General features: G+C 56.2%; 6 protein-coding genes across 6 annotated transcripts in view; 3 read left to right on the top strand and 3 right to left on the bottom strand.

Annotated features, from left to right (window-relative positions):
- Window positions 1–1,293, bottom strand: part of ACA1_385940 (acetyltransferase, GNAT superfamily protein) — a gene marked incomplete at both ends in the record, with an annotated part of 1,715 nt that extends 422 nt beyond the window's left edge. The window contains 5 exons of the mRNA XM_004347148.1: window positions 17–307; window positions 419–635; window positions 751–819; window positions 898–985; window positions 1,114–1,293. Coding sequence (XP_004347198.1) covers window positions 17–307; window positions 419–635; window positions 751–819; window positions 898–985; window positions 1,114–1,293 — 845 coding nt within the window. The remainder of the gene's footprint in view (window positions 1–16; window positions 308–418; window positions 636–750; window positions 820–897; window positions 986–1,113) is intronic.
- Window positions 1,294–1,444: 151 nt separating this feature from the next.
- Window positions 1,445–2,818, top strand: ACA1_385930 (acetyltransferase, GNAT superfamily protein; the record flags this gene model as incomplete). The annotated part of the gene is made up of 5 exons (XM_004347147.1): window positions 1,445–1,630; window positions 1,748–1,832; window positions 1,912–1,980; window positions 2,083–2,299; window positions 2,431–2,818. 5 exons carry the CDS (start codon window positions 1,445–1,447, stop codon window positions 2,816–2,818), a joined length of 945 nt encoding a protein of 314 aa, XP_004347197.1.
- Window positions 2,819–3,083: 265 nt separating this feature from the next.
- Window positions 3,084–6,907, top strand: ACA1_385920 (regulator of chromosome condensation (RCC1) repeat domain containing protein; the record flags this gene model as incomplete). The annotated part of the gene is made up of 18 exons (XM_004347146.1): window positions 3,084–3,104; window positions 3,301–3,424; window positions 3,647–3,784; window positions 3,981–4,118; window positions 4,229–4,252; window positions 4,324–4,455; window positions 4,523–4,549; window positions 4,633–4,755; window positions 4,828–4,854; window positions 4,975–5,088; window positions 5,284–5,349; window positions 5,471–5,505; window positions 5,568–5,628; window positions 5,725–5,835; window positions 5,939–6,079; window positions 6,165–6,243; window positions 6,322–6,587; window positions 6,687–6,907. 18 exons carry the CDS (start codon window positions 3,084–3,086, stop codon window positions 6,905–6,907), a joined length of 1,848 nt encoding a protein of 615 aa, XP_004347196.1.
- Window positions 6,908–7,428: 521 nt separating this feature from the next.
- Window positions 7,429–8,136, bottom strand: ACA1_385910 (uncharacterized protein; the record flags this gene model as incomplete). The annotated part of the gene is made up of 2 exons (XM_004347145.1): window positions 7,429–7,494; window positions 7,780–8,136. Coding segments are annotated over 2 exons (423 nt in total), but the record flags the coding sequence as incomplete, so codon positions are not given.
- A 533-nt stretch (window positions 8,137–8,669) lies between these two features.
- On the bottom strand, window positions 8,670–9,206 carry ACA1_385900 (uncharacterized protein; the record flags this gene model as incomplete). The annotated part of the gene is made up of 1 exon (XM_004347144.1): window positions 8,670–9,206. One exon carries the CDS (start codon window positions 9,204–9,206, stop codon window positions 8,670–8,672), a length of 537 nt encoding a protein of 178 aa, XP_004347194.1.
- A 1,671-nt stretch (window positions 9,207–10,877) lies between these two features.
- ACA1_385890 (cell wall surface anchor family protein) lies at window positions 10,878–11,622 on the top strand (the record flags this gene model as incomplete). The annotated part of the gene is made up of 6 exons (XM_004347143.1): window positions 10,878–10,920; window positions 11,022–11,045; window positions 11,134–11,268; window positions 11,348–11,371; window positions 11,454–11,585; window positions 11,609–11,622. 6 exons carry the CDS (start codon window positions 10,878–10,880, stop codon window positions 11,620–11,622), a joined length of 372 nt encoding a protein of 123 aa, XP_004347193.1.
- Window positions 11,623–11,952: the final 330 nt, after the last annotated feature.

Genomic DNA, 11,952 nt, shown 5'->3' with positions numbered 1-11,952 from the left:
TCGCGTGAGCGCCCACCGCATCAGCGACGGGCTCTGCCGCCCGATGACCCGCAGGATGACGTCGTCGTCGCGGCGCTCCGGCGGCACCTGCTGCGTCAGGGCAAAGTGCAGACGCGCCAGCACCTCGTCGCACTCAGCCACGCCGTGGCCCAGGCTCGTGGCGCTCGTGTCGTAACCTACGATGCGGCCGTTGCCGCTGTCACCAACGTCACTACAAACGGCCACCAGCGGGGCGTTGTGCCCCACTGCCCACTGGGGCGAAAGACTCGCTTGCAGCTCCACGCTGCGGTCCACCCCAACGATGCGCCTGTGTCGTGAGTGTGTGCGTGTGCGTGTGCGTGTGCGTGTGTGTGTGTGAGTACGTAAAGGAAATAGAAATCGGTCGTCGTCTGCACCATGTGTAGCGTGCACGACGTACTTGTGCAGTGCGGCGCAGGCGGGGAGGTCGTCGGCGGTCATGGGGCGAATGACAAGCTTGAGCTTGGGCTCCGGCCAGTCCTCGACGCACCGGCCCATGATGAAGCTCACCTGGTCCTTGGGCTCGAAGCCGAGCTTGGCATAGAGCGAGAACGAGATCAGGTTGTAGGCCTCTTGCTGGAGCCGGATCGACTTGTGGCCGTTCTTCACACCCTCGTCTGTTTGTTTATGCCACGTCAGCGGCCGCACGCACGTCAATATATGAAGACCACACATCACACGACATGTCCACAACTGCATTCAACATGGTATCGAAGGGCGGGGGCGCGGGACCAATGACGGCTTGCATGAGCGCGCGGCCGACCCCAGGGATATTGATGTCGGGGTCGACACTGATCGGGCCTGGTAGCGCAACACGACGGGACCGGTTGAGAAGACTCGCCACACACATCTCACCCCCCCCCCAAATTGGTCACGCACCGACCGATGCCACCTCGTCGCGCTGGTCCAGGTAGTTGGAACCGATGATCGCGCCCGTCTCCGTGTTGCAAGCCACAACAGCATAAGTCTGGCAACACGCACGCAATGCAACGCATGAGTTCTCTTTGTGCGGTGTGCGTGTGTCGTGGTGGAGAAAAAATAATTTAGGTTTGGGGGGGGGGCGAAAGAGCGAAGATGGAGAAGCTTCGTTCGGACCCGCTCGAGAGATGCGAAGTAGCGGTGGGCACGGCAGGACAGGGCCTCGTCGGGAAAACTCACCAGCCGGCCGAACTGGGGCTCCTGAATGCGGTTGAACGCCCGCTTGCACACCCGCGCGGCCTCGTCCGCCTCCTCGAGCCCGCGCAACGGCCGCACCTCCACCGCCACAGCCTTCATCTTCTTCTCCGTGCAGCTTGCGTTGCGGCCTCGAGGCAAAGTGGGAGGGTTGTTCAACCAATATAAACTGAATATTATAATTATATATTTAATCTTTTAATCTACGAATATTTTTGCAATTTGATTTGTTTCTGCCGGTCAAGACGAAGAGATGGAAGCGAAGCAGGCGCAAGGGGTGGTGCTGAGCGAGCTCGAGCAGGCGGATGTGCCGGAGACGGCGCGCGTGTGCATGGAGGCGTTCAACACGCTTCACTACAAGAACCTCGGACGTCATCTCGATTTCGGTCTCTTCGAGAGCGCCCTGGGCTTTCACCAGGCCCTTGCCTCTCATCCCAAGGTAATCTAATCTTCCTCCTTGCCACTGATGATCTCCCCAACATCTGCCCCCGCAAAGAATCAGATTTCTCTTTAATTCAATCTCTGTACTTGATTCTAATTCTTGTGGAGCATAAAGGTGTACGGGGTGGTGGCGCGTAATGCTGAGGGTCGTATCGTGGGCTCCAACTTCCTTGATCAAAGGGGCGAGGTCGCTTCTGTGGGTACTGCTCCACGTTGGCAGCCTCTACTGTGTAGATGAGGGCGAGTCTGAACTCTCATTCTCTGCTTCTCTTGTACAAGGTCCCATCAGCGTCGACCCCAACACTCAAGCCACCGGTGTTGGGCGTGCGCTCATGCAAGCCGTCATTGGTACTTATGTGTTACACAACACGCACGACACGACACGACACGACACGGCACACACGACACGCACGACATGCACTAACAAAGTGTTGGTGGCCAAACAAACAGACAAGGGCGTGAAGGACGGCCACAAGTCGATCCGCCTCGTGCAGGAGGCCTACAACCTGGTCTCGTTCTCGCTCTATGTCAAGCTCGGCTTCGATCCCAAGGACCAGCTCAACTTCTTCATGGGCCGGTGCGCCGAGGACTGGCCGGAGCCCAAGCTCAAGCTTGTCATTCGCCCCATGACCGCCGACGACCTCGCTGCCTGCGCCGCATTGCACAAGTAAGCAACACGACACACCGACACGACACGCACGACACACACCCGCGCGCGACACACACACACACACACACACACACACACACACACACACACACACACACACACACGAACACGCCTGATTCAGTTTCCAGGCGAGTTGTGGGCGTGGAGCGCGAGCAGGATCTGGCGGAGTGCCTGAGCTCGGTCTGGTCCACCTACCACGATGAGCCGCTGGTGGCCGTCGAGGAGGGCAGCGAGCGCCTGGTGGGCTATGCCACCAGCGTGACCCTGCCCGGGCACAGCGTGGGCGAGTGCGACGAGGTCGTGGCCCGCCTCCACTTCAAGATGACCAGGCGCGTGTCGAGCGGCCGCAACGACGATTCGGTGCTGCTCAAGGTCATCGGGCGTCTCAGCCCGGCCCTGGTCAAGTGGGCGCTCACCGGTGGTGGCCTGCGGCTGCAGCGCAGCGCCACCTTGATGGCCCTCGGCGCCTACAGCGATCCCGTCGACGGCGTCTACGTCCCCTCCATCGGCTATTAGACCCAGCTGGGTCGCCCCAGCTCATGGCTTGGCAAAGTGTCTGGCGCACTTGAAGTTAACTAGTGATATTCTTGGCAATTTCTTGCCCGTGGTTGCGGCTTCGGGTTGCCCAATCGGGTACGGGCGTATGCTTTCTCTTTTGTCAAACTGCATGACTTCTTGTTCTTATTTGTCTTGAGTTGCGGCATGTTGTGTCAGTGGTTGGTTATCGTGCTGGCGGCGTGCAGCGGCTGGTCTTGGCCACTAGTCTCCGGAGCGAACCTCAATGCCGCCTGCTGGGGTCTCAGTACGTAGGCCGCCCCGGGGCTACCAAACCAGGCCACATGTTGTGTAGTGTGGAGTATCTTTCGATTGGAAAGAAGAACATCATTCCATGCCGGCGACCTCCACTTCACCAAGATCACTCCCGCTTCGCCCATCGTCGAACTCAACTCCTCACCCAACGTGATTTTGTTTAATACTCCGCAGATAATCATCAACAGTTGGGCAACCTGGCCTACGGACTGAACACATCTTCACTGCCGCTGACGGTCGACGCCGGCGACCTCCACTTCGCCAAGATCACTCCCGCCTCCAACCCCTTCACCTGTGCCTTGAGCGACGCTGGTTCGTTTCCCAAAATCCAGAAACTCCGCCCATCTCTTCTGACGTGGCGCCCCAACACCCACCACAGGGCATGTCTATTGCTGGGGCGCGAGTACTATCACCGTCCCGCGCCACATAGAGAGTTGACCCACAACAAAGGCTGATCTGTGGCGTTGTGGGCACGTGTGGGTGTGTGTTGTGTGTCATGTGTCGTGGTGTCGTGGTGTCGTTCTGTGGCGACAGATTCCTTCGAGAGTCTTGGTGAAGGCGCGGCCACTGCAGGGCAGGACTACCCCATCGACCCCAACCGAAAGGCGAGCATGGAGATCTTCACCGACCTCTGCTCCGGCTTGTGGACCAGCTGCGGCGTCCTCTCCAACGGTACCTCTCCTGCCCCCCTCCCCGAGCCCCGCCAAACCGACCGGATATGACAACGTGCGTGTGCGGTGGTGCGCGTGTGTTGATGAGCAGGTTCCGTTGCGTGCTGGGGCAGCAGTACGTTGTGATTGGCTTGGCAGACGTAAAATCGCACCGCTGCTGCTGGTGCTGACGGAAAGGTTGTTTTTGTTGGGCGCAGATGAACAGGGTGCGCTGGGGTGTGGCTTGGCCTACGCCAATCTCACGTCCACCGCCACTCCGCGCTTGGTCTCCAACCTCACCAACGCGTCAGCAATCTTCTGCGGCGGCCTCTTCAACTGCGCCCTCCTCAAATCCGGTACACTAACATCATTCAAGTGCCCCCGATGTTAAACTCCTATGCCGACCTTCTCACACACGAACACTCACGCACCATCGCACACGCAAACGCACGGCTCTCTCGCACAGGCAGTGCCTACTGCTGGGGCGCTGGTACGCCCTTCTTGCGCGTGGTTAGACACGGTTCCTCCTTCATTTGTTGGCTCACAGTCTGTGTGGCGCAGGCAACGTGGGCCAATTGGGGAACGGTGGCTCTGGCGCTGTGAGCAGCATTAGCCCAGTACGAGTGACCACCAGCAATCGATCCATTATTTCGTTCAGCGCCGGAGACAACCACGCCTGCCTCATCTACTCAGGTACGCTGCCACCTACCCCACCTGCTGTGGTTTGAACGCTGCCATCTCAATTCTGTCTTCGCAACAGGGAACGAATTGATCTGCTGGGGCAGTAGTGCGTTGCCATTCGCCCCTTGGGAAGTGGTTGACCACTGCTTCAACTGGCACTGACACGGACACTATATGATCAATATTCAGACTCTGGAGGCAAGTTGGGGATCAACAATGCTACGCTCCCGTTTTCTGTGCAGCTGCAGACCGTGGCCGGCCACTACAAGCAGGTGTCGTGCGGCTCCGATTCAACGTGTGCCATTGGCACGGGTAAACCGAACCCAACCAGTTTGATGTATTTTTTTGATCAAGATAGTAATTGTCGTGTTGTGCTGTCTGCAGACGACAAGGTCTACTGCTGGGGAAACTGTACGATTGATGAACCTCCCTCGCTTGTTGTAGGCTTTTTTTTTGGTTGGTGCAGCTGACAGGTCTTGGTTTGCCACATCGCGTGTGTGCGTGTGCGTATGTGCGTGTGCATGTGGTCAGCTGCGATCCTGGGACTTTCAAGCCCTCAGGCCGCCCCGATGCTCATTGATGGCTTGCCCAGCTCCATACAGAGCGTCACCATGAGCCAGGACGTGGCTTGCGCCCAGACAACCGGTACGCACGGTTGCATGACTACTCTTGTGTTATGACAATTTCATTCATCACAAATTCTCACTCCTTCCCCGATCCAGGTGGCACCGAGTACTGCTGGGGCACAGGTTTCTCGCCCACATTCACCAGCACTGTCCTTAAATCAAATGAACTAAAACCATCATCATCCTTGGATACATTGCGTTATTGCCACCACAGCACTCTATGGCGAGCTTGGCCGTGGCAACGTGTCCTCGGTCTATCAATCTCCAGCTGCTATTCCCTGTACCCATCATCATCTCACCAATCTCTCTACCCTGACTGGGGCTTGGCTTCTGACACACACACACGCTCGCGCGCAATTATTAATCGTTGGTGGTGCCTTCAAGCGCACACGTTTGTGCAGGGAACGGTCGCGGCGGCACACTCGGGCCATTCTATGTGCGGCCTGCTGGTCGCGCCCTCGCCTTCGCCCTTCGCCGTCGGCCGTGCCCATCCCCCAGGCGCCCTTCGTGAAGCCCGTCTTCGACGACGTCGTTCCGCAAGTCAAGCTTCTGCCCGTTGGTCCGTCGCTCTTTGCTTTTCGCGCCCTTTTTCTGTTCGCTCTGTCTTCGTTCTTTGCACTCACCAATGAGGGAGTGGGGGGGCTGCCGATTGCAGACCAAGAGGGCGTGGTGGGCAAGCCCGACGACGGCGCTCTGTTCTCCTTCGTTTCTGTCGAAGAGGTGTCGATCAACGGTGTCGTTGAGCGCAGCTTCTCGCTCGTGCAAGGTTCCCGCACCCCTGCCCACTTGAGCTTGACACGCATTCAACTCAACGCTTCCAACGTCCAAGCTCATGTGATGCTCAATCAATGCAACAACCACCACGCCAGCTCTCTGGGTGGCGGACAACTTCGTTCCAGTGGGCGGGGGCGATGCCATCACGGCCGTGGGATACAAGAGCGAACTTTCCAACAACGTGACCGTGCGCTACAGCTTCTTCTCCTACAACCGCTCCCTCGACGTCGCCGTTGGTCCGTTCTCTCAAAGGAAACGAGCACTGACATTGTCTGCGTTTCTTACCGTCAAGCCATGTGGTGGCGGTGGTGGGGGGTGCAGGCGACAACTTCACGTTGCCGATGACGCCCTCGTTCCTCAAGTTCTCTCTGGTCATCACCACTTGGCCCTGGCTCGCCCCGTACACTGTTCCCTCCCTTGAAACGTTTCACAAAATCATCAAGTTAATTCACGGATGGTGGATGGTTGGCGAACACAGGAACAACAGCCTGAGGGTGACGCTCAAGGTGACGCCGGCGTTCACCAGCGAGCGCACGGTGGTCAACTACCCCAAGGACGACATGACCTCTCTCCTCCTCTCGTCTGCCGGCAGCGCATCGTCGGTGCTGGTGCGGGTGATCAACTTCGGCTTGGCCGGCTCTGATGGTCGCGAGCGGGTCGGGGTTGAGACACACGCCAACGTCACGTCGTCGAGCCTCATCTTTGCGATCAACAACTTCGCCGACGACCTGGCCTACGACCCCGGTACGCACCACCTATCCCACATCCTTTGTATCAGATATTATTAGTTGCAACAGTACTGTGATGTGTTGTCAGGTCGGCGGTTTGCTGACAATTACACAGATCTGTCAGTGTTGGTGGGGCGACGGGAGGAAAGTGGCGGCGGCGGCACCGACCTGGCGCTGATCGTGGCCGTCTCGGTGGCAGTGCCCTTGGCCGTCTTGTTCGTGGTGGCTGTCATCGTGGCCTCCCTCATCATCATCCGCTACCGACAGCAAAGGCGCCAGAGGAGCATAGCGGGACTCGTAAACTACGACGTGGACAACGGGTCCGACGCATTGTAGCCCGGCTCCAATCATCGTTTTTCCCGATCTTGGTTTTGACGGAGATCCATGAGAAAAGAGTGGTCCACAACTCCAAAATGGCACGATGATCACTGGCCCGAGCATTTACGCCCAACCGGCGGCGTTGACCCCTGATTTCAGGAATAAAGTTCATCCATGGGGTCGCCGAACGGACGCGGAGCCCGACAGGACGCTGGAAGCCTGTAAGTGGTGCGCATCAGTTTGGCGCTGCTCGTTTTGTCTTACACATCGATGTCGTGGTGGTTGGTGCGTGCGGCTGGCCTTGCCCTCCGGTCTACGGGGCCAACAATGCCACCTGCTGGGTCTCAGTACGCAGCCTCCACCCCTACGGACTGATTGATGCCTTCATTCCTAAACCAATCAAGTGGCGATCTAAAATGTAGACATATTCCTAGTTTCGCCAAACCGTGAACACGAGCATGCTTCGTTTTGCCGTGAAAATACGGCTGGAGCAGTTCCAGCGCTGTTTTTTCGGCTGGCACACTTATTTTCCATTTTTTTCAGCTAGCGAAGTAGATGAGCACGATCAAAACGACACCACAATTGAGGAAGGTGAATTCTGGCACCTGGTGGAGGGAGGGAGTTGGTGATGCACTCTTATGGCGAGCAATACAGAGCAAGCAACAGAGTCACCCAGACTGGTCACAGTGAAAGATTGCCGCGCATCTAATGGTGTCACCTGCGCTGGTGAATAAGGTGATGAAGCGGAGTAGGGGAGGGGAGCTGTCACCACGCAAGCATGGGACTGGGAGGAGGAGGACATTCCCAAAAGAAAACGTCCAGTTGATGATCGAGCTACTGTCCATGGAGGAGAAGGGGGTGGTCTATTTGATGAAAGATGTGCAGCACACCTTTGAAGAGGAGCTTGGCGAGAAATGGTCGATTTCCACGACCCGCCTCGTCTCGGTCAACTGCGTCGGAGGGCCTTCGCCCACCATCGTGGCCACTCCGCAGCCCTCGGCCTCGCCCACCATCGTGGCCTCCCCGCAGCCCTCGGCCTCGCCCGCGGCCGGGTGCAACGCCGCGGTGAGCATCGTGGCCCGCTCGGCGGCGGCCGGCGGCAGCTGGACCACGGGACCCAACCAGTTCTTCCAGATCTTGCTGAGATGCTGGGTGATGGTGGAGCCGGCCACGGGGAGGCCGAAGGTGAGCACGCTGCTGTTGAGCGGGCGCTGGCCGGTGTTGGTGATGGTGATGTCGAAGATCTGAACTGTTCATTTCACCAGTGGGGCTGGAGCAGTGAGATAGCCCAACAGCTAATCACTGCTCAAGGGGCAGGGTACAAGTTACTCCCTAAGTATTGCCCCAAATACAGCCCCACAGAGAAGGTGTTTCATTTACATTCATCTTGTAGCACCAAGGATGACCTCCTCCCTGCAATTGCTACAATTTTAAATAAAATAACCACACCCACCATGATCAGCTGGTACAAGTCATGTGGATGGTTGATTTAATCATCTTCCTCTTCAACATCATCACCTTCTCCCTCACTTGCACCATCTTCAATGAAATCTGGATCAAGATCAAGATCTTGGCACTCCTGCAGCTCTGCTTGCCACCTCAAAATGTACACCAGCTCTTCCTCAGCCAGGAGCATCTTTGTCTTCAATTCACCCTTTACCTTTCTGTTGCAGCCTGAAGTCAAACTTTCTGGTGGCACTCAGTGAAGGCTTTTGTCATGCAGATCATCACCAGCACTCTCTTCTTCATTCCCTCTTCATGCTGTAGGTCTCAGGGTTGCTCACCACCACCCTCTCCAAGGCCAGCCACCACCAGCCATCATACTTCTTCTGCTTGTGCACATGGAGAAGATCATCCTTCCTCCTCTTGACTTCACTCTTGTCCTCCTTCTTGAGTGCATGTTTTTGCTTCCATTCTGCTCTCTCCTCCTCCCAATGGTGCTTCTTTTCTTCTGGATGGTAGGGCAGATGGAGGCAAGATGAGAAGCCAGGGCACTTCTGATCAGGTGTGCAAGTGTGCTGCTGGCCAGGGATGTGTAACTGGTGGCAGTTCTTCTTGCAGTGTTGCACACTTGCCTGTGTCTTGGTGATTGATGGCATTGGGGAAGGGGTGCAGATGATGGTTGTGAGTTGGTGGGAAGTGGTGGAGTGCTGATCTGAGATGGTGAAGGTAGGAAAGGAAGCTGACTGAAGGGGTGAGGGTTGCTGTCTTTGACTTTTGAATGGCCATTCACCATGAGAGTGCCTGCCAGATCTTCAATCTTGTGCCTGGCCGCCCACACATCCACCTCGCTGGGTTCAGCTTCGTCGCTGATCATGGTGTAGACAAAGGATGAAAAAGCGACAGGGTTAGCTCGCCAAGCAAAAAAAACGGTTGGAAAAGTTTCTGGCCGCTTTTAGTGGCTGGAAGGAAGTATGCTTGTGTTCACGGTTTGGCGAAACTAGGAATAACACCACATTCTGTTTGTCCGCTACGATCCTCAACAGTTGGGCAACCTGGCCTACGTACAAAACTCATCTTCTCTGCCGCTGCCTGTCGCTGGCAGCCTCCAGATCTCTCTCTGAGCTACGGTGGTTAATTGCCCGTTGGTTTAATTTCGTTGTCGACTCACGTTTTATTTGGTATGTCCCAATTCCCACTTGCCATCACCACTGGGCTCCTCGTACTCGCTCGCCTTCTTCAATATGAATCGCCACGCTGAGAGTTCGTTGACGCGCAGGAACAACAGCCTGAGGCTGGCTCTGAAGGTGACGCCGGCGTTCACCAGCGCGCGCACGGTGGTCAACTACCCCAAGGACGGCATGACCTCGCTCCTCCTCTCGTCTGCCGGCAGCGCATCGTCTGTCGTCCGAAGATAGCGCCCAGGTGCTGGTGTGGGTGATCAACTTTGGCTTGGCCGGTGCCACCGGTGAACGTCGACATCAAGTGCTGTCTTCGAGATCAACCACTTCACCAACGACCTGACCGACGACCCAGGTGCCACCTCATCGTCATGAAGATGATGTCAATGTTCACTCATGTTATGATCGACGCAGATCTGGCGGTGTTGGTGAGCTGCGCTGGAGAGAGGACGCTGATTGTGGCTGTCGCCGTAGTCGTACCCGTGGCAGTCCTGCTCGTGCTGGCGGCCTCGCTGCTCGTCCACTTCCAGCGCCAGAAGCTCTCTCGGAGCCGTAAACTACAGCATTGCCAGGAAGAGGAATCGGGCAACCAATTTACAAGAATAGTAGTATTTCTTTCCAAACAGAGGGGGATTGGCCAGCCCGGAGGTAACAGCGACCAACGGGCTCGTGTTTTCTCAATCTTGTGTTTTCTTCCGTCTTGTGGTGAGCATGTCGTGGCTGGTAGCACTTGTCGCGCTGACGGTGTGCAGCTTGTCTTTGCCAACGGCCTCCGACGCCAACCCCAATGCCGTCTGCTGGGGTCGCAGTACGTAGGGCTCACTCTCTCTCCTGGGCTCTGGTTCTTTATCGATTAATCGAAAAGATCAGCAACTGGCGGAGTTGCCAACAATGTGAAGATGGAAATAGAGATAATTAAAACTTATTGTTTGTCCGCAGATGAAAATCAACAGTTGGGAAACCTGGCCTACGGAACGGACACATCTTCGCTGCCGCTGGCGGTCGATAGCGGCGACCTCTTCTTCACCAAGATCGCCCCCGCACCCGCTCCTTTCACCTGTGCCTTGAGCTTCGCTGGTTCGTTTTGATTTTTTTCGTTGGTGCATGAAAAACTCCGGCAAATTGGCTTGTTACACTGTTTACCTAATATTTGTATCCGACAACCGCGTAACAGGGCATGTCTATTGCTGGGGCCAGAGTACGACCTTGTCTCCATCCCGCACCAACTAAGGCACTGCGTTGAAAGCTCTTCTGTGGTCGTTTGGCCGTGTGGTGAATCAGATGACTACGAGTGTATCGCGGAGGGGACAATTGCGGAATACGTGATTGACCCCACCCGAAGGGTCAACACGGAAACCTTCATTGATATGTGCACCGGCCCGTCGACGGTCTGTGGCATCCTCTCCAATGGTACTTCCCTTTCCAAGCCCTCCATTTCAACTTTTTAATCATCAAACCATGCCTGGCCTGGCTGTGTGTGGTGTTGTAATCTTATCGTGTTTCTGGCACAGGCTCCGTTGCATGCTGGGGCAATAGTACGTGACGCTCGACACAACACGCATTCCTATACATCACAACGCACAACCAATCATTGCTTGCTCACACTTGCGCGCTTTCTCACAGATGAGGAAGGTGCGCTGGGATCCGGCTTGTCATACTCCGTCCTCTCGACCTCGGCCAGTCCGCGATTGGTCCCGAACATAGGCAGCGCCACTGCAATCTCCTGTGGCGCCCTCTTCAACTGCGCCCTTGATTCTGGTACTCCCACCCCTGCCACTTGTTTTAACTCCGAGCTTTACTCTCATGCCAACTCTCTTTTTTGATGATCATTGCGCAGGCAAGGCATACTGCTGGGGCACAAGTACGACAACGGCATCTCTCGCGCCTGATTTATTGTTTTTCACCTCTTCTCACTTTTCCCTCCCTACCCCCGCGTGATACAGCGACTACGGGCCAACTGGGCAATGGAACGACTGGCAGTGTGGGCAGCCCGGTCCCCGTCCAAGTCCTCACCAATGCCACCAACATTGCCGCGATCAGCACCGGAGTCAATCACGCATGCCTCATCGATTCGGGTACCACTTTGCCGCCACTGCAGCCTTTCAGTATTGAACAATGGCTGCATTCACTCATCATGACGCCAACTCGCTCTCCTCTCCCCAGACAACCGAATGCAGTGCTGGGGCAGTAGTACGTTTGGCTGGCATTTTGCGAGTGACTAGCAACTGACAACATACCAATTCAGACGGTTTTGACCAGTTGGGGATCAACAACAACACGCTTTCCCTTTCTGCGCTGCCGCTGCCTGTGGCTGGGTTCTACAAGCAGGTGTCATGCGGCTACGCCACAACGTGTGCTATTGGCACAGGTACAGCTTCTCCTTCCCCAGCGGGTCCATTTCAATTTCAAAGACCTGATGGGTTTTTGTTGTGATTGTCGGTG

Source organism: Acanthamoeba castellanii (assembly GCF_000313135.1).
Source record: "Acanthamoeba castellanii str. Neff unplaced genomic scaffold scf7180000084730, whole genome shotgun sequence".
In the NCBI taxonomy this organism is placed as follows: Eukaryota; Discosea; order Longamoebia; family Acanthamoebidae; genus Acanthamoeba; species Acanthamoeba castellanii.
The sequence above is the reverse complement of the archived record's forward strand: the minus strand, read 5'-3'. Positions and strand labels throughout refer to the sequence as shown.